The sequence below is a fragment of the Dreissena polymorpha genome, chromosome 11 (genome assembly GCF_020536995.1).
Source record: "Dreissena polymorpha isolate Duluth1 chromosome 11, UMN_Dpol_1.0, whole genome shotgun sequence".
NCBI classification, from domain to species: Eukaryota; Metazoa; Mollusca; class Bivalvia; order Myida; family Dreissenidae; genus Dreissena; species Dreissena polymorpha.
In genome coordinates, this window is record NC_068365.1 from 28,800,311 (window position 1) to 28,820,729 (window position 20,419).

Here is a 20,419-nt window from a genome sequence, read left to right on the forward strand (position 1 = left end):
TAATTACAATGTTTTTATTTTTTGGCATGCACTGTAGCACACTGCTACCGCGATGTCGCGCGGCGGTGTCCTGATAAGAACGGAAATTGTCTGCATTTACCGACAAGGCTTAAGTAATAAACGCCACGGGTATTAGCTAACTCGGCGAAATGCCGAGCATTTTAGCGAGTACACCTCGCCTTCCCCGCCGCGGAATCACTCTCTAGCAGACAAATGCCCCGTGCAGGGAGCACGTTTTTGGGGGAAAACGCGTGTACTGTACTGTAAATGTCACTGTCACAACAAGAGCTGTTTGTAAAACATGCATGCCCCCCATATGGGCTGTCAGTTGTAGTGGCAGCCATTGTGTTAACATGTTTTTTGTCACAGTGACCTTGACCTTTGACCTAATGACCTGAAAATCAATAGGGGTCATCTGCCAGTCATGATCAATGTACCCATGAAGTTTCATGATCCTAGATGTAAGCATTCTTGAGATATTATCCGGAAACCATTTCACTATTTCGAGTCACTGTGACCTTGACCTTTGACATAGTGACCTGAAATTCAATAGGGGTCATCTGCCAGTCATGATCAATGTTCCTATGAAGTTTCATGATCCTAGGCGTAAGCATTCTTGAGTTATCATCCGGAAACCATTTAACTATTTCGAGTGACTGTGACCTTGACCTGGTAACCTGAAAATCAATAGGGGTCATCTGCCAGTCATGATCAATATACCTATGAAGTTTCATGATCCTAGGCCTAAGCGTTCTTGAGTTATCATCCGGAAAACATCTGGTGGACGGACCGACAGACCGACATGTGCAAAACAATACACCCCCTCTTCTTCGAAGGGGGGCATAATAAGTGTAAGAATTGTTTGCAATTAATAACTCATCAACGATTTGACTGACTAGCTTGATACTTTCCATGTGCATTGGCCTTGGACAGAAAATGAAATTGGAGTCACTAGGTCAAGGTCACTGTCACACTAAGTGTGAAATCTTTGCGATCAATAACTCGTTGACTGATCAGGGGTGGCAAAATCAAATGTCCGAGTTGCCCGAGTCGTACATTTGCTTGTCTGGGCAACTGATTTTTTTCAATTAAGTTGTCCGTGGACAACAAGTTTTTTTAAAGTCGCGTCCAGGTATACAAACATACTTTGTATTAAAGCCGTAATTAAGTTTTACAAAACCGGATGTTGACACGCGATTACATTATCAGTGCTATTTGCGGAGCAATCAAGCTAAAATACGTGCACTCTCCTGCGCAGTGATCTCCCTTATTCTATAAGAGACCGGGAGCATGCCGCATTTTCAACATTCGGCCCGACTGTTAGACAGTGTACAGACTGGTTTCTTTATTTTTACAATCAGATGGAAATAAAAAGTATCAAACTAAGATAATCAAAACACGGTCTACCTTGTTATTTAAGGCGACTATAATGGTAAAGATGAAACTTTTTTTAAATCTTCAACAACAGAGCAGAAACCCGAAGCATTGAGCAGCCCACCTCCCAAAAAACTAAGAAAGATTATGATAAAAAATATGATCTAAGTAAACGTACCAGAACTTTTCAAGAAACTTGGCTCAGAGATTTTCAATGGTTACCAGTTGATGATAATCAAATTGCTACCAGTAGCAGTGCAGAGCCTCAGTCTGATGAGGTCCACATATTGGACTAGTTTAATTTGTTAAGATTACGATGTACTTCTGTTCAACACATGTTTTAATAACACTAGCTTCGCAAGATTTAAAGTTTGAGAAAGTCTTTATATTGTTTATAATATACTGCTATAATGAATGTACCATTGAAATACAATTATAAACAAAACAAGCAGATCATACTCATTTTGATATATTCCACATTATTTAACATTAATCAATAAATGTGTTTATAATTTATATAAACATTAACGGACAAGTGTAGTTCAGCAACGGACAAGTTAAATTTCCTAAATGGTTGTCTGTGGACAAGTATAGTTTTTTTAGATTTCGCCACCCCTGCTGATTCACCAATTGGCTCAGTACTTTCCATGTTTATTGGCCTTGACATTTGATGACCCCTACTGAAATTGGGGTCACTAGGTCAAAGGTCACTGTCACATTAAGTGTGAAAATCGTGTCCGCTCAATTACTTGTCAAGGAATTGACAGCTTTGCTTGATACTGCACATGTGCATTGGCCTAGGACAGTGGATGACCCCTATTGAAATTGAGGTCATTAGCTCAAAGCCCTTGTAGGGGGTGGGGCATAGGTCTCTTACTGCAGAACTCTCGTTATCATTCTTCATGCAATTTCAATACTACTTGTCTTAAGTTTCAACATGATTGTAGAGATGGCGTGATAGTGAAAGACCTGTGTCGTTAGCTTAAAGGTCAAGGTAACACTTAGAGGTCAAAGGTTTACTCACAGCAAATTCTTACCATGTGGAGAGGACATGTTACCTGAAAAGGTCAAGCTCATCCTTAAAGGTTGTATGTCATATTTTGGCACTGCTTATCTGGAATGTAGCATCAAAATTCCTCATGGAGTTTACTATTATTAATGACCCCTTTTTCATAAGGTATGTCACACACAAGTCTTGTGCTGTTTGGTCAAATGTGAAGGTCACACAAAGAGGTCAAAGTTTAAACATTTTAATATTAAGGCTTGTATTAGATTAAAACTATTTTTGAAAATGAGCTTCAGATGTAGTCAAGAGGCATCTGCTTACCTCAGAGGTTTGTATGAATGGCAATGTTTAAACACACATTTGTCAAACTTATACTTTTTGAGATTACTGTGCAGGGCTCACACTGGCCTTCAGAAAATAATAGGCATCATTTGTTCCTTAAAAAAATTATAGCCAAAACAGACGCGGACTTTTCGGCAAAATGGTACTGAAGGCAAAAAGAAAAAAATAATGAATCTCATTTATCTGATTTATTAAATGTATATCTATTGGATTTAAGTTATAATATATACTTAAAAACAAGCATAATATAAGTGTCATTTTCTAATAACATATTATCATGGTTTTACAATAAAGAATGCAATCAAGGTTGTGGGTGTGACTCAACAAACCAGACATCAGCTACAGTAACATACATATATACTTGGTATATTACTTTGTAAATTAAAGTCAAACTGCCTGTGGTCTATGTAAGTAAACTATTAACTTCATCTTTAAAAATTAAAACTAAAATTATTTTAACAATTCTAGAAGCATCATAAGATTTATCTCTATTGACATATTGTAATTTACAGTTACTTCCTGCAAGAGCCCCTGTTTTCTTGAAACGTCCCTTTTTCGAACCTAGAACATGATGAGCCGCCATTTAGATTACACGGTTCTTTTAATTGACTTACTTTATTAAAAAGTTAACATACACTTCACACTCAACTGGATTCTTGGTTAAAACGGTTACGCAGTTTAATCGATTACAAATATGTACCAAGATTTGTGTTGCGTAATGTTACGTACTGGGTCAATTTTTAAAGTGTTTATTTTTTGTGACCAGTCTTTGTCCGTCGTCCGTCCGTCCTCATTTGTTCGTAAACACTCTAGAGGCCACATTTATTGTCCAATCTTCATGAAACTTGGTCAAAAGATTTGTCCCAATGATATCTCGATAGAGTTTGAAACTGGGTTATGCTGGATCAAAAACAAGGTCACTAGGTCAAAAAAAGAAAAACCTTGTAAACACTGTAGAAGTCACATTTCATGCCCAATCTTCATGAAACTTTGACTAGAGAGAAACCTTGTGATCGAACACGATAGAAGTCACATTTTTTGCCTAATCATCGTGAAACTTAGTCAATACATTGGTTTTATGGATTCACGGACAAATTGGAAAATGGCTCAGATCGGTTAAACACTTTTTAGCTCACCTGATTGCTCAGGTGAGGTTTTAGGATTGGTCTTTGTCGGCCGTCTGTTCGTCCACATTTGGTTTGTCAACACTCTAGCATTCACATTTCTCAAGCATTCTTTATCAAAGTTGCTGAATGATCTCAGTCAAGTTTGATAATGAGCAAAATCACATAATTAATGCCATAATTATTGCCCTTAGATTGTCCAAATTTTCATTATATTATACAAAACCCTTGTAAACACTCTAGAGGTCACAATTTTGTTTCAGATTTTATGAATCTTGGTCATAATATTTATTTTTGTAAGCATAGTTTGATGTTTGGTAAGGGGGTGAACTCAAAATATAGGTCACCAGGTCAAATCTTACAAAAACACTCCATACACGAGATTTTTGGTTCAATAATGATGAAACTTGACCAGGATGTTTGTCTGTACAATATTTAAGTCAAGTTTGACGTTTGGTAAAGATTGAATGAATCGACTCCTCTCAGGTGAGCCAACTTGGGCCATCTTGGCCCTACTTGTTTATTTTTCAATGCGTAAATACGTAAACAAAATAATTACCAAAAAAATGAAATCATTATCACACATCAAGAAATGTTGAAGCAGGCAACAAATAGCGGTAATTACAGGGATAATTAGTTGATGGCGATTAAATAATTATTTCATCAAGCAATTTTCAACGTAATCTAATTGCAGAAAAAAAGGGCATGAAAAACAAAACCAGCCGACAATATTTGCAGCGATTTTCAATAATGACGATTAAATAATAATTGGTCAAAAAAATAACGAAGATATCACTTCTGTCGGACACTGATAGAGAAAAACACTCTAGGCCACGATGTCGCAGAAGTTAATTGACGCGTGTATGACAATACACAGGGTCGAGTGTGTTCACAAGTAATCTTGTTATCGATTTTTCCTGCTTGATGGCCCGATTTACACGCCTTTCGCACTCGCCGGAAAACTTGAGGCAAATTTTTTATGTAGGCGGATAAAATAATCGCAATTTTTTCTCGAATATTTTAAGAAATAATAGCCAGTTGGATAAAATAATCGCCATTGGCGGTATTTTCTGGCAGCAGCGTGAGCCCTGACTGTGTAGTTGATGGTTATTGCAAGTTTTCTTTGACTACTTTATAATGAATTAATTTATTTAGATGTATCAGTTCAATGTACAAAATATATCTTCAACTTTGAGTAAAATACTTTGACTTTTTCCAGATTTAATGTCTGCCAAGCAGGAAATATACAAGACATTGTCAAGGACGACATTGAGTGCAAACGTGTTTAAGCACCTGCTAAAATGGATGAGGACACTGAAGCTGGAAAAACAAAGCTCAGGTGAGAAGCCACGTGCATAATCATTTTTTTCAGTTGTTTTTTCGTCCAAATGTAATCATATAAGTGTGTAAATTCACTAAACTTAAAAATGAGTAACCCTTTTCCACTCAGAAGGAAAGTAAAAAAGTCAAAAGTGAGTAACTCCCATCTGAGAAAAAAATACTCTACACTGTATAGGACGCTTTTATAACTAGAATTTTGATAAAACTTAATCAGAAGTGTTATCTTGACAATATTTAGGCAGATTTCCAATCTTGGTCAATTGCATTCAAAACAAGGTCACCATGTCAAATCTTTGACAGTGGCCCAGATAATTATTTGGGAAATAGGGTTTTCACCCTTTGATTTTGTAAAATAGGGTGATTTCATTCTTGAAATAGGGTGAACTGAGTTATAAAACGACGCATTAAGTCAGATTGAAATCGCATGTATGTCGTCGTAAATTATTTGGTCAGACGCTTTATTTTACTATAAAATCTAGTCCGCAGAGAGTTTTATTTACTTTGACTGTTTCTTGCTCCAACATCCAGGTGCTTCCTGAATGAAAGCATCACCTCGTTACGATAATACTTTAAAAGAGAAAATACCGAAAATGAGAAAATCATTTTCGATCGAAGACATTGTATTGTACGCATCCCATTTGATGAGTTTGCGTAAAAGTCATATTGGTTGCGTTTTCAATACGCATGATATTGTATTTCTTTGCGTTTTTAAACATTTTAATAGGGTAAAAGACGCAGATACGCAGCTTATCTGGGGCACTGCTTTGATACCACATTTATGACTCAATCTGAATAAGACTTGTTCAGAATATTGATCTTCAAAATATCAAGGCTGAGTGTGAATACGGGTTTTGAACATCCAATAATTTGGTCATTAGGTCAAATCTTAGAAAAAGCTTTTTACCACTCCTGAGGACACATTTATGATTCTATATTGATGACACTTGGTCATAGTGTTTATATTGACAATAGCTCAGCAGCATTCTCATCAAGGTAATCCGTGTCCACAATCTAAGTAACTAGTTCATATATTAGACAGTGTTTTTTTTTTAGCTCTGCTGTTTTTGGAGAAAACCCAAGGTATTGTCATAGCCAGCTCGTCGTGTCCGCCGTCCGCGTCATGCTAAAACCTTAACATTTTGTCAAGGTTTTGAACATTGGCTCTAAAATCAAAGTGCTTCGACCTACATCTTTGAAACTTCATATGTAGCTGCACCTTGATGAGTTCTACATGCCAAAAAAAATCTTACAATCTTTCATCTATTCAAAACTGCACCCGCAGCTGAGCCTGGCACTCATTATGCGGTGCTCTTGTTTTGCTTTATATTTTACAGCCTGTGTCTTTTAATGCCCCCCTTCGAAAAAGAGGGGGTTATATTGTTTTTGGCCTGTCTGTCTGTCATTGTATGTGTGTGTCTGTCTGTCCCAAAACTTTAACATTGGCCATAACTTTTGCAATATTGAAGATAGCAACTTCATATTTGGCATGCATGTGTATCGCATGGAGTTGCACATTTTGATCGGTGAAAGGTCAAGGTCATCCTTCAAGGTCAAAAATAAAAAAAATAGAATCCAAGGGAAGTAATAAGCTTTAAAAGCGAGATAATATCTAAACCTGCCAAATGATGTATTGAAATTGTATTTCAAAGCAGCGCAATAGAGGGCATTGTGTTTCTGACAAACACATCTCTTGTTTGGCTTTATATTTTACAGCCTGTGCCTTTTGAAGCCCCTCTTCAAAGAAGAGTGGGTATATTGTTTTTGGCCTGTCTGTCTGTCATTGCATGAGTGTGTCCGTCTGTCCCAAAACTTTAACCTTGGTCATAATTTATGCAATATTGACGATAGCAACTTGATATTTGGCATGCATGTGTATCTCATGGAGCTGCACATTTTGAGTGGTGAAAGGTCAAGGTCATCATTCAAGGTCAAATATATGTGGGGGCATAGTGTTTCACAAACACATCACTTGTTGTTTGGGAAAAAGAGCATGATGGACCATGAAATTGGGAAAAATTAAACATCATTCATATGACTTATCGTTATAACTGTAACTTTGGGGAAAAAAAACACTGTTAGAAAAATCTTGTCACCACTCTAGATGATACATTTATTATTCAGCCTGGATGAAATTTGGTCAGCATTTTCATCATGATAATATAATAAGAAATTTTCAATCTGGGGTCACGTGCTTTCAAAAACTAATTATTCAGGTTTTATATTAGGTACCCTTAATACCTGTCTCGAAGCCACCTTTATGGTTCAGTCTTGATGGAACATGGTTAGAATATTGAACTTGACTATATCAAGACCTTGCTTGAATCTGGATGAGGTGTTTTCAAAAAAAGGGCATTAGGTCAAGTCTTCAGAAAGTGATGTACCTTGAACTCATGTGAGGGATTCAAGTCATTAAGGCTGTCATGTCTAAAGTTAGACACACTGACTGACATTACGTTCAGAATATAGTGATCCAGGTTGAGCAAACATTTTATTCATGAAATGAATTCATCAATTTTCAGGAAAATTCCATCTCTCTGAACGGAGTGCTGTCAGTCATTTTCAAGTTGGAGTTCAATCAGGTGACCCTTGCCAACAACTGGAATGTACATCTCCTTCAGGGTTATCTGATTCTCCAAAATCATACACGACCAATGAAATTCCTTCAAGTGAAAAATTATCCAGTGCTTCCATTTTGTCCGGTAAATACGCAAACCTGACTTTGCCCGAATCTGTCCGAGAAAAATCTATGTCGAACACTGGTGCAAAAATGCCAGCTGGGTCTGTGAAACTTGGCGATGGGACGTATCTAGTCCCAATTCCTGGTAAACAGATTCAAGTTGGTGAGTTAACCTCCAGCGAAAAACTTGATGTACGTTACATACAGTCTGCAAGTGGAAAAATACTTCCTGCCCATATTATTAATGCACAAGTTTCTCAAGTGATGTCACCATTATCATCAACATCATCATCACCACCAATTCAAAGCCCACTTCCCAGATCTGAATCTCCTAAGCCGAAGGTTAACCCTGGAAAGGGAAGAAGGTCAAAGGGAAGCATGACGGAACGATGTGGTAACAAAAGTGAAAATGAGAGTGATGAAGGTGATAAGGATGAACAAAGGGTTTATGATGCTGATAAGTTTGTCATTGTGAAAACAGAACCTGTTGAATACTCAGAGTATGATTCTGATGATGAAAAACAGTCATTTTTAAATCCTGGATTGCAAATCTCCAATACTGTGTCAGGGGCCGAAGCAAGTGCTCATTTTGAGTATGTCATTAAACCTGAGCCTCCAGACGACTATTAGTCGCATTCTGAGAAATCTGGGCATAATGCATGTGCGTTAAGTGTCGTTTCAGATTACACTGCACAGGCTAATCAGGGACGACACTTTCCGCCTAAATTGGATTTTTGCTAAGAAGATACTTCATTTTAATGTAAAATGTCATAAAAGCTGAAAGTGTCGTCCCTGATTAGCTAATCTGTGACGACACTTTACGCGCATGCATTATGTCCAGTTTTCTCAGAACACGACTATTAATCATTCTGACGAAAATGTTATGAAGTAAAATAGCAGCATTTGATATTGACAGTAACTTCTGAATAGTACATTTGAAGAGCTTGTATAAGCTTTATTTATTTGTATTTCTGGAAAAATGTATAATAAAAAATATGTAGCTCAATAGTAAGCGTTCTGATGCAGCTGAAATCTTAGTCATAAATTAACAAAAGCAATTAAAAAAAAGATTATATTTGTACGCAGAAATCCACTGTCAGGCTTGAAGTCTAAAGCATGTTATTTAGTATTCACATACAGTCCACTCTCGTTATCTCGACATCAGATATCTCGATATTCTCGATATGTCGAAGTAAGCTCAATGTCCCAACTTTTTTCCTTCTTTATCTATATAAATAAACATCGCATATGTCGATTTTCGTTATGTCGAATAATTCGATATCTCGATATAAAACTTTGTCCCGAGTCCCGATTTTACATGTATTTACTGTGGTTTATCTCGAAGTGCGAATAACTGTTCAAGTGTCAGCAAAAGGTGAGAAATTTTTCCTTTGATACTTCACCGTTCCGCTTCGCCCGGCTGCTCCCGATACTGTGCGGTAGGAAATTGATCCGTTAATTGCATCAATAATCACACGTGTGTAATGTCGTTAGCCATTAACACTTGAGTAAGGTCTGTCACTTTAACTGTCACTTTAAGATCAATTAACTGCAATTAATACACAGCCTGCCGAAAGGCCGAAAAACTAATTGTTTTTACCAACAATATTCCAAAATGCATTGAGTTATATTTTTTACTAATAATCGATTGAACTTTGCATTTCAAACGACAAAATGTACATGTACAGTTTAGTATTCCGGAACGTGATTTACGCATGATCAGATGGAAATCCCTCGTCTTGATTGGACGTCAATTGCATCATAACTTTAAATAGCAACATTACCGGATGTTTTCTAGACAGTTTAGAAATATTATAACCGCATGCAATTATGTTATACTTAAAACGTCATTTTAAGCATTTAAATAGCAAAATTAATCGTGCCTCGTAAAAACGCGTATATATCAGGTAGAGAGTATTACTCCACACGGTGACGGCTTTAGTTAGACCTCTAAGCTGGTATTTAGATGTTAAAAACAAGGTATATTTTCGTCTCATATTTCTTTGAAAACGCCTAATCGGATATCTCGAACTCTCGTTATCTCGATATTTTTTCTTGTTCCCACCGACTTCGAGATAACGAGAGTGGACTGTATATGATTTTTTTTGTCAGACATTTTTAAATATCATTCAAGATGCTTTAAGAACACAATGGGACACCATAATTATGAAGTCTTCTAAACAGACTAGAAAACAGAGAGTTATGATAGTTTGGATTAAACATTTTACTTTAGAATGTTGATATACCCTACTTTTAATGTTTTTTTAGTTTCTAGGAGGTTAATATTATGAATATGATTCTGTATTTTAAATTGAAATTACATTGTAACATTTATGGGAAATTGTAAGTGTGTCAGAATTTAAATGGATGTTGTTGTTTTTTTAAGTGATGTCACTTAGTGGTACGCGAATACAAATGACTCTTGTTATATAGAAGTTTTTTTTGCATTTGGATAGTTTTGACGAAAAAAGACAGAGGGTGCATAGTCAAGTGCACAAGATGAGTCTTATTTTTTATTTGCAATCTTTTATATTAAAAAATCATAACATATGTTTTAATGTATTTTTTTATGGTTATGTACTTTGTTACTTCACTTTACTTAGTTATGTGAGTTAATATACTAAGGACTGCACACAATGCAATAATTTTGATATGCAAATAACCTTATCTATAGTTATAGGCTAAATTTAAGGACAAGTTAGTTCTATCACTATTTCTAAATAAGATGCGTACAAGCATAATTTAAAGCCAAAACATTTTAATAATAATACAAATAAATAAAATATAAATTACAACAGTATTTTTGCTTATTTTTGCTTCAGTGATAAATCTGTAGCCCATGTTCACAAAGCTTTTTGGAGCAAATTTAGTTTTTAATCACCAAGTTCTTGAAGACAGGTTCTTTTATGCATATGTCTACAGTAGTGAATTATCTAGAATGAAATGGCAGGATTGTACACTTAGATTTCATGATTCACTTTAAACATTTCAAAACATATTTTCATGAAAAATGTTGTCATACACGTTGCTTTTATCAGCTTTTTTGCACAATTACATCTTTAGCTGGATTTTATATATCTGCCCTTGGTTTATTGCATTGCTTTTTTGCTGTCCATCTGTACGTCAGTCTAAAGACCTTTTGGTTCCTCATGATGGATTTTTATGTTTATAGAAAAAAATATATATGATTGAAAAAAACTCAATAAAAACCAGTTATTTATTTAGATGTTTTAATTAATAATTCAGTAAATCCAATACCAAAAGGCATCTCTTGCGATTGCATGTGGGATGAGTGACATCAATGTCACGTTAATTGCTTCTAAGACAAATGATTTCCGCTCTTTAACTGAAGAACATTTTAAGTTATTTAAGTAAAACGTCATAACTAGATACCTTATTATATATAAAAACCTGATTCACTACATCATATGGGGTCAGTGGGGTCAAGGTAGTTGTTTCTGCATCATTTATGTTTTATATAAGGTACTGTTTGCGTCCTCGATTTTAACTTGTGGCTATGCTTCATTCAAGCCTATTGCTCTTATCTTGGCTTCAACAATGTCCTCCTTTACCAAAAATAATACTTCTTTACTTACATAGATTATGTTGAAAAATCAGTGTAAGCTTTGTACTCTGTAGCATCCGTGTCATAATGAAAAATATAGTGTGTTTTTTATATATTTTGTAGATTTTTTTTAACAGGGTTCCAGAATTGTTGTTCTTTTAACTCTAACAAGCTTGTATCTGTGTATTTCTTTCATTTGTGGTGTGTAGTTTTCCAGGTATCAATATCTTAGAACTTACACATGGGTTGAATGTGATCCAGCAAAAAGTCACGTCTTTAAACCGTCCACATAAAATAAATGTGTTGGTCGCAGAAATCTTAACAAAAAAAACTTATTTTATCTCCAATTTAGATGGCTTCATGAAATTCAAACAGCATTCAGTTTAATTTTGCTCAGAGTGAAATATATATACCATTTCAATACCTTTGATTACATTTTAAATTATTTTATTAACATATTGTTCAAACGATAATTCACCAGAAATGTATGGAGGTTTTTTCTTATAGGGAAGCTGGTTGCATTTAGAACTGTAACATTATGTTTAAAAACAGTGAAACTCTCATTAAATCAATGAGCCGACCACAATGCGCATGAATTTGCAACGCATGTGTATAGCCCTACGGAATACGATACGATAAAGGTCATGTCATTTAATGTTCTTTATAGATTTGTACATGATGTTAGATAATGTACGCGAACAAAGCTCAATAATTGCAATCGTTAAAACACACAAGAATCTTATTATCTAAACAATCGTAGGGAATTTGTTAAGAGCGTTCTATTTTGAAACTGTCTACATTTTGAGTGAATACTGAAAGATTTGACTGCACAGAATGCTTCGTTATTTAATATGAATACACAGTAGTATGACTGCACATATAGCTTTGCGAATGTCTATGTTATTTTAATTGAATACAGAGTAGTTTGACTTCATACATGGTTGTATGAATATAAGCGTTATAAGAAGTGATTACAAGGAACTTTGACTACAGAGAGAACTGTATGCATGTCTTCGTTATTATGAATGACTACAGAGTAGTTTCACTACTTAGTTGTTTGAATGTCTACGTTATTATGAGTGAATACAGTATTGTTTGACTACATAGATCGCTGTATGAATGTTTACGTTATTATGAGTGAATACAGTATTGTTTGACTACATAGATCGCTGTATGAATGTCTACGTTATTATGAGTGAATACAGTATTGTTTGACTACATAGATCGCTGTATGAATGTTTACGTTATTATGAGTGAATACAGAATAGTTTGACTACATAGATCGCTGTATGAATGTTTACGTTATTATGAGTGAATACAGAATAGTTTGACTACATAGATCGCTGTATGAATGTCTACGTTATTATGAGTGAATACAGAATAGTTTGACTACATAGATCGCTGTATGAATGTTTACGTTATTATGAGTGAATATTGAGTAGTTTCACTACTTCGATAGTTGTGTGATTTTCTAGGTTATTATGAGTGAATACAGAATAATTTGACTACATAGATCGCTGTTTGAATGTCTACGTTATGAGTAAATACATGGTAGTTTCACTACTTCGATAGTTGTGTGATTTTCAAGGTTACTATGAGTGAATACAGAATAGTTTGACTACATAGATCGCTGTATGAATGTCTACGTTATTATGAGTGAATATTGAGTAGTTTCACTGCTTCGATAGTTGTGTGATTTCATGGTTACTATGAGTGAATACAGGGTAGTTTCACTACTTCGATAGTTGTGTGATTTCATGGTTGCTATGAATGAATACAGGGTAGTTTGACTATTAAGATAGCTTCTTAAATGCCAACGTTTGTATTGGAGGAAACAAATATATGTGAACTTTCTACGAATAAGTGTTAACAGAGAAGTCTGCGTAAAAACTTGCTTCAACTGTTAACGACATTATGGGTCAATACACATCATTTTAACTGGATGCATATAACGGAGTGAATTTCAAGTGTCTATCATTTTAACAACGTGGCTTGATTTATGGATAAAGGCCGATTTCATGCAAATGTCATTAGTCCACTTCTGGCCTTGAATCATCGGAATCGGCCGGCAGCATACTCGCCTGCAAGTCACAAACCCAAAAGCTTCATACTAGTATATGCCTGAATGAACTTGGTGATTTGATTGTTTACCAGAAACGACACAATAAACATCCGCTCGTTAATATTTTATATAAAGTATCTACTGTGCAATTTATCTTAACCATGGATTCCACAATTAGAAAAGCATTTATAGATACCAATCGTGAATATACAGCATCTATACTTTACAGATTTAGACGCCTAAATGTGTGGTCCTTTTAAAAGTAGCACTTACCCATCCACCATGCCTTACAATCCAGTCTGCACACTTATCCTCGATGTATCTCAAACAGTTCTCTCTGATCTGTCTGGCATTTAACCCTCCCCTACCCGCCGCCTGTACGGCTTTTTTGGTAAACTGGAAAACGAAGGCAACTCTTCCCCAGCCAATAAGGTTACCAACGTACTGCTTGACTGTACTCTTGAAACTGCTGTAGACCATCAATCCAGCAACGTCTTTCATGGATTGGCAGATATTCTCCTTTAACCGTAAAATATAACCTATGACATATATCATTTATAGGTTATAGTCATTTTATGCATCGTTATTGTCGAATTAAATCCCTTATATTCACGACCGTAAATCTCTTTTGAGATTCATTAATAAACGAGCCAACGCTACTTCCGATTTGGCGCTACGCAGGGACCTATACAAACTGTATAGGTCCCTCCTGCGCTACGGAAGTGTTTTTAAATCTACTATTAATTCATCAGTGTGGGTAGGTTGTATATGGTTTTTCCATATTTTTCAAATTAATTAAAAAATCGGTCAATTAAGTGCTATTCAGCAATGATTAATTCAGCCACACATGTACAGAAACATACAATCGAAAACTACTTAGAAACGATAGGACCTTTTTGAGTTGTGACATTGATGAGTTATCAAAAGCAAATAATACACTTTGTTAGCATGTGTGCCGAGTAAATTTTCATCCTATTGAATAGCTAACGATTGCTTTCAACATATTAAAGTTGCTGCTGGAAAAAATTAACTTCAGGCTTTAACTGTCAAAATATCACTTTTAAACACAAACATTATGGCAATAATAACCCTTGGGTTAGCTTACTTTCCCATTTCGGTCAATCTCGTCTGCTATTCGGCGCAACTCCCGCACGAGATCTTGTTCTAATTCTGTCCTTGAACCTTCTGAAACGAAGTGGGCTCAGAAACAAATACCTTTAGCACACATTGAAAATATTCGCATTATGTTGATAAACTTATCGACTTTTTTAAGCTCTAAAATAAATGTCGACTTACTCTATAAATATATCGAAATTAAAAACAGCAAATGCAACTGAAACATGAAAACAATAGACTAATAAAAGGGTGTGGGTGGTATGGTTTATCAAGTAACTACTTGGCGTCATCATTAGTTCCTTGATTGGCTGTGTCCATATGGTCAATAGAAAACAATTGTATATTGCTCACTTTTTGTTAGGATTCAGTATTAGCCAAACTCCAATTTCAATAGCATAGTCTTAATTAAGCGAATCGATGTTGTGAAATATTCAAAATAAAATAGTATTATTGTATAACTGTACCGAAAACTCCTTGTGGGATGTTATCTTTGTCCTCTGTTGAGTCACCAGCTTCTTTGCTTTCTGGCAAGCCTTGATGCCGTTTAATATCGGACATATCCGTTTCATTATCCTTACTTTCAAAGTTTCCAAAAGCAAAAGACACTGCACGGCCCCCATCGGAGATGCCTTGAAACCGGAAAATATCGGACCAATCCGTTTCATTAGCCTTACTATCAAGTTTCCCAAAAGACACTGCGCGGCCCCTACCGGAGAAGCCTTGAAACCGTAAAATATCGGAGCTATCCGTTTCATTAGCCTTACGTTCAAAATTTCCACACTGGATATACCCTGGACGCTGCTCATCGTTATCCGATTGCAAAAACTGTTCCAGAAGTCGTGCCGTTTCTCTTTGAAACTCCTCGATCTTATCGACATCTCCGATCAGTTTTAACTTTAGTTTTCGTCCTTTAGACATGATTTCTGCTGCAAAAAATATGCATGTGGGTTTATTCGGATTCTTGTGGTATCCATATAAAGCATTTGACGACACACTTCAATACATGCCAACATCTAAGAAAAGATCCCTTTAAGTACTACATCAAAATTGTGTTATCTATGAATATTTATGGTACATAAATCTGCTTATCCCATTATTGAGCATATTTTATATAAACATAAAAAAGCGCCCTTTTCATACAGTAAGTGCGTTCAGAGGCGCTTAACATTTTCCCCCCGATCACTTGGTCATAAGTCCGTTAACATTATTTCGCTCACAGGTACCCATTTATACCCCTGGATAGAGAGGAGCGAATGTGGGATAAATTTCTTGCTCAGGTGGGTGGGACTCGAACCAGGGACCTCTCGATCTCTAAACCAGCGTCCTACCATTAGACCACTGATCCCACAAATTTAAATTTATTTCTGAGGAATTGAAATAGAGAGTAAGTTTCATTACGCATGTACTCAAAAAAGCAAGTTATGCAATAATCAATTATAACGATCTTCTTTGAACAGCTGTCGCCTTTAAATTACATAACTTCCTTTACGCAACATTTACAAACCAGAAAAACTCGAGCAGAATATCAATCGTGATACATCGCCTATCTCCGGAATCATCCGTAAGATAGGATTTATGGAATAATAATAAAATATCAGATCGATGATAGTATTGGTAGTAGAATTACGCGATATTTTTAGTGAGGAAATTCAATGAAAGTATTGGTAATTGTATTCGTTAATACTATTGATAATTAAATTATATCTTTGTTTACTGCCAACCGTTCTTTCGAATATTATAGGCAGATATGGACACTGTCGAGTCCGTTTCCTGGGAAAACCAGTACTTGGATGATAATATTGGTAAAGGAATTCGATGATAGTATTTGATATAAATATTGCTAAGGGAATTCCATGATAGTATTGGTAAGATAATTTGAAAATACTTTTGGTAAGCGAATGCGAATGAATATTTTACTGGCATTTTAAGTACAGTAAATAAAGGCTGTTTTTAAAGAATTTTCTACAACACACAATCCAACAGATGTAAGCAGTATACACATTGTTAAAAAAAACATCTGAAAAATCTGCATCGAAATCGTCAAAGTATAAAAACTGGTGCAAATTCATGCCGCAATAATAACGTACAAAATGCAATTGACGATGAAGTTAAATAAAGTAATAGTACAGAGCGAACATAATGTGTTCAAATAGTGGAGTACGCGACGACATACAAATTAGGAAATAGTAAATACATAATAACACGCATATACTTACTTTGCTGTATAGCGATGAAAATATTAGCTTATCATAAACAACCCATATTCCTCTGGTACGTTTACACGTATATAATATATGCTGTTTTATTCTGTATCGCTCAGATGCATCACAAAACAGCTCGATCTGCACTTATCTTTAACCTCGTTCACAATATAGATAAAGCATATGCATATGCGTTCTTATCCTTGTGCAAAATACGACCGTTAAACTCTGGCGCCGGATGTTTTTGGAGAAGCATTAATAAACTAGATATTATGTGGTAGAATTTCTGTTTTGCATGTGTCGACATTTGAATTTCACACAGGCAATTTTATTGAACCGTTTAAAATGCCGACATGTCAAAATTTATGAAGGCTTACACGTTTCCAAGTGCGTTTGTTTGCGTTTCTATATATTTATGGATGATATCATCTTCACTTGTTTTCAGTACTTTGTCCGAGTTTTAGAAAAAGGCAATATGTAAACAAAAACAAAAAATCTTTTCACCCTCAAAATTTCTGCAATTCTATCTAAAATTCCGATGCTAACCGCCACGTACGAAGTATTATCATCGCGTTCAGTAGTGCATCTCCAAATAGAGGTGAAGCAATCGATTAAAGGCCGTGGGCACGATGTGTATAAAGCGCTTACCTGAGTTTCGTCTGCAATAATTATCAACGATGTATGTTTGTATGTATTATTACTCAAACATTATTGTTAGACACTTAAAGATATCTTCATACTAAATGATGCCTGCTATGAACACCTGACTGCAGATTGTTGATATATCAGGGTCACGTACTATCACTGTTACCTTAAAGGGATCTTTTCACGGTTTGGTAAATTGACAAAATTGAAAAAAAGTAGTTTCAGATTCGCAAATTTTCGTTTTAGTTATGATATTTGTGAGGAAACAGTATTACTGAACATTTACCACAGTCCAATATAGCCATTATATGTATCTTTTGATGATTCGAAAACCTAAAAATTATAAAGCGTTGCAACGCGAAACGATTGAATAATTTGGAGAGTTCTGTTGTTGTCGTTTAAATTATCGAAACCACGAAGATTGCTTATATAAGGTATAAAATACTAATTTTCTGTATACTCGGCGGAATAGCCGAGAGAGCTAATGCGTTTTTACTTCAGACTAACTCCAGGACTCCGGGGGTCACTGGTTCGAGCCCTGGTACCGGCTTCTTTTTTTCCATGTTTTAATTTTATTCTTGACTTTTTACTGGAGCTTTTAAGATCCAATGTTTACATCCGTCAATATAAAGCATTTAATGACAAACTTCAAAATATGCCAAAATCTGTGAAAAGGCCCCTTTAATTAAAACAAAGACAGCCGCTCTAAAGTTAAAAACGGATGAAGATCTTTTAGTGAAACTTCAATAGTGAATTCAAAATACAAATTCAAACTACTTCTTTTGAGAGTGTAAATGGTGTTCGTGGGGACAAGATTACGTACGGTCTTCGTAACTTTAATGAAACTTATTACAGAAAAAAAACTTGCTTGAGTTTATATTTGGTGTAGGGTTAAAATATTGAAATATTTGTTCTTCAGAGGACACAATATCTAACTGAGATATTTATATATAAAAGCGATGTTTTTTCCTTCTCTATAAAGTACCCGTAAAGTGTACTTTCCCAATTGAGGAAAAGCTACATAATTCCCAATAGCTGTCTGACAAAACACAACAAAGGAAACGTTTGCAATTTCGTTCCAAAAGTGCCTTAGCTGCAGATGAACAAATAAAATAAACACTGTAAGTGAATATTTCAAGCTTAAATGCATTTAAATATGTGAGTTGTTTTCTGCAATTTATTCCAAGCAATTAAAAACACACATTTCCAATCTAAACATTTGACGACGGGAATTTTCCCAGTGTCAGGGGTTTTCGCGCAAAATATGATGAAACGTCATATTTATCAACTTTTCATCGAGGCCCAGACATTGTGTTTGTGGTGGGGCGATAACCATTTCTAAATTGGCAAAAACAGTTTCCATCCATAACTTGAACATAGATTGAGATGTTGTAATGAATACATTAATTCATGTAAACAACTGATACGCTGTATATACAGAAATCACACATACGTCTACCATCCTTTATAATTAATAGTATACATGTTCATGAAATAATGGTAAATAAATAAATTCCTACCACTTTATATCTGTTAGTGTGTTTATGATAACGTCCGACAGGGAAATAAATATGCACATGAAGATAAAACCACTTCTTCTTTAAGTGTTTGTAGCTTTATGAATTATTCGCGCATTTGATGTACATACCGCTGACGAAAGATAACAACAGCTGACTACTGTTTATGTCACAAGAGAATAATGCATCAGTAGCAACACAATACATTGGCAAGAATCTTCTATATTAAAAACGGGATGTAAAATCACCGAAATGGATGAATGGCTGATCTCAGTAAATTTCTAACATTTAATGCTGTATTATGCAGCCATGTCTATTGGCCTAAGCCTTAAGACAATTTTACCCGAGTACGCATGATATGGTGCAGCATCATGTGCCATTGCCATTGTAAACAATTTAAGAATTGCAATTTAATGTTATGTATTCTTACGCGGCTAAGAAAGAAAGATTTACATACTTTCGAATATCATTTGCGTGACCAATCAACAGGCAGCAGTATTATAAATTTGCCCCCCCCCCCCGAGCTTACCCCAGGGGTTCCAGTTTGTTAAATGTACACATTGTGTATTGTTTGACTTTTCAACAACGAATATTGAAAAAAAATACACAGTTTGAAACAATAACCCTCTTTTAGGTATTATATATACACAAGGTATGAAACGCACTATATGCCTATTGCTGAAAGATTGTGGAACTCGGGGCGTGCCCATTTCCATCGAGAACACACATGTTCCCATGCAGTTGCCGACAAAATAGATTCGTTAAAAGACAGCAAAAGCAACGTGATTACACAACTAACCGATCTCCTGTTCGGCTAATAACGTTAATATTCAATTAAATTCGACTTTCTCGCTATATGTCACTCGGTGTTTCATCTACACATGTACACCATTTTAATTTTATAACGCGTCATCTGGTTGGTTGTTCGCATTGTGTTTGCCAATGATATGGCGTTTTAGAGCCGAGCATTCAATCGACAAAATATTGCAGCAAAACACAGACATGTAGCGAGAAAGTCGAATTTAATTGAACATTAAAGTTATTAACCGAACAGGAGATCGGTTAGTTGTGTAATCACGTTGCTTTTACTGTCTTTTAACGAATCCATTTTGTCGGCAACTGCATGGGAACATGTGTGTTCTCGATGAAAATGGTCACGTCCCGTGTTCCACAATCTTTCAGCAATAGGCATATAGTGCGTTTCATGCATTGTGTATATATAATACCTATAAGAGGGTTATTTTTTCAAACTGTGTATTTTTGTCAATATTCGTTGTTGAAAGTCAAACCATACACAATAGGTGTACATTTAACAATCTGGAACCCCTGGGGGTTAGCTCGGGGGCGGGGGGGGGGCGGGAGGGTCCCGGGGTGGGGGCAAATTTATGATACTGCTGCCTGTGGACCAAGCTGTCCGAACCTTAATTGTTGTGTATTGCACTAAACAAC

At 35.6% G+C, this 20,419-nt stretch overlaps 2 protein-coding genes across 6 annotated transcripts in view; one reads left to right on the top strand and one right to left on the bottom strand.

The window, feature by feature from the left end:
• The window catches only part of LOC127850816 (uncharacterized), a 70,399-nt gene extending 59,311 nt beyond the window's left edge, over positions 1–11,088 (top strand). For both annotated transcript variants that reach the window (XM_052384152.1, XM_052384153.1), the window contains 2 exons: positions 5,066–5,185; positions 7,707–11,088. In XM_052384152.1, the coding sequence (XP_052240112.1) occupies positions 5,066–5,185; positions 7,707–8,494 (908 nt within the window). In that variant the 3' untranslated portion in view covers positions 8,495–11,088. The remainder of the gene's footprint in view (positions 1–5,065; positions 5,186–7,706) is intronic.
• A 2,219-nt stretch (positions 11,089–13,307) lies between these two features.
• LOC127850832 (uncharacterized) lies at positions 13,308–19,122 on the bottom strand. Of its 4 annotated transcripts, none has more exons than XM_052384176.1 (5): positions 18,974–19,122; positions 15,072–15,533; positions 14,597–14,676; positions 13,765–14,010; positions 13,308–13,510 (listed from the first exon to the last, which is right to left on the bottom strand). In XM_052384176.1, the coding sequence occupies exons 2-5, from the start codon at positions 15,523–15,525 to the stop codon at positions 13,460–13,462; spliced, it is 831 nt and encodes a 276-aa protein (XP_052240136.1). In that variant the 5' UTR covers positions 15,526–15,533; positions 18,974–19,122; the 3' UTR covers positions 13,308–13,459. The 4 variants fall into 4 exon arrangements, with proteins under 4 accessions (XP_052240136.1, XP_052240137.1, XP_052240134.1 ...); XM_052384177.1 differs by lacking the exon at positions 18,974–19,122 and adding an exon at positions 16,824–16,991 and having other exon boundaries at positions 14,597–14,673; XM_052384174.1 differs by lacking the exon at positions 18,974–19,122 and adding an exon at positions 16,824–16,991.
• Positions 19,123–20,419: the final 1,297 nt, after the last annotated feature.

Coding starts and splice junctions, on each gene's coding strand:
- LOC127850832 (XM_052384176.1), bottom strand. CDS start 15,525: ATGTCTAAAGGACGAAAACTAAAGTTAAAACTGATCGGAGATGTCGAT. Junction 14,677..15,071: donor CATCCCACAAGGAGTTTTCG/GTACAGTTATAC, acceptor ACTTCGTTTCAG/AAGGTTCAAGGACAGAATTA. Junction 13,511..13,764: donor TTGTAAGGCATGGTGGATGG/GTAAGTGCTACT, acceptor TGTGACTTGCAG/GCGAGTATGCTGCCGGCCGA.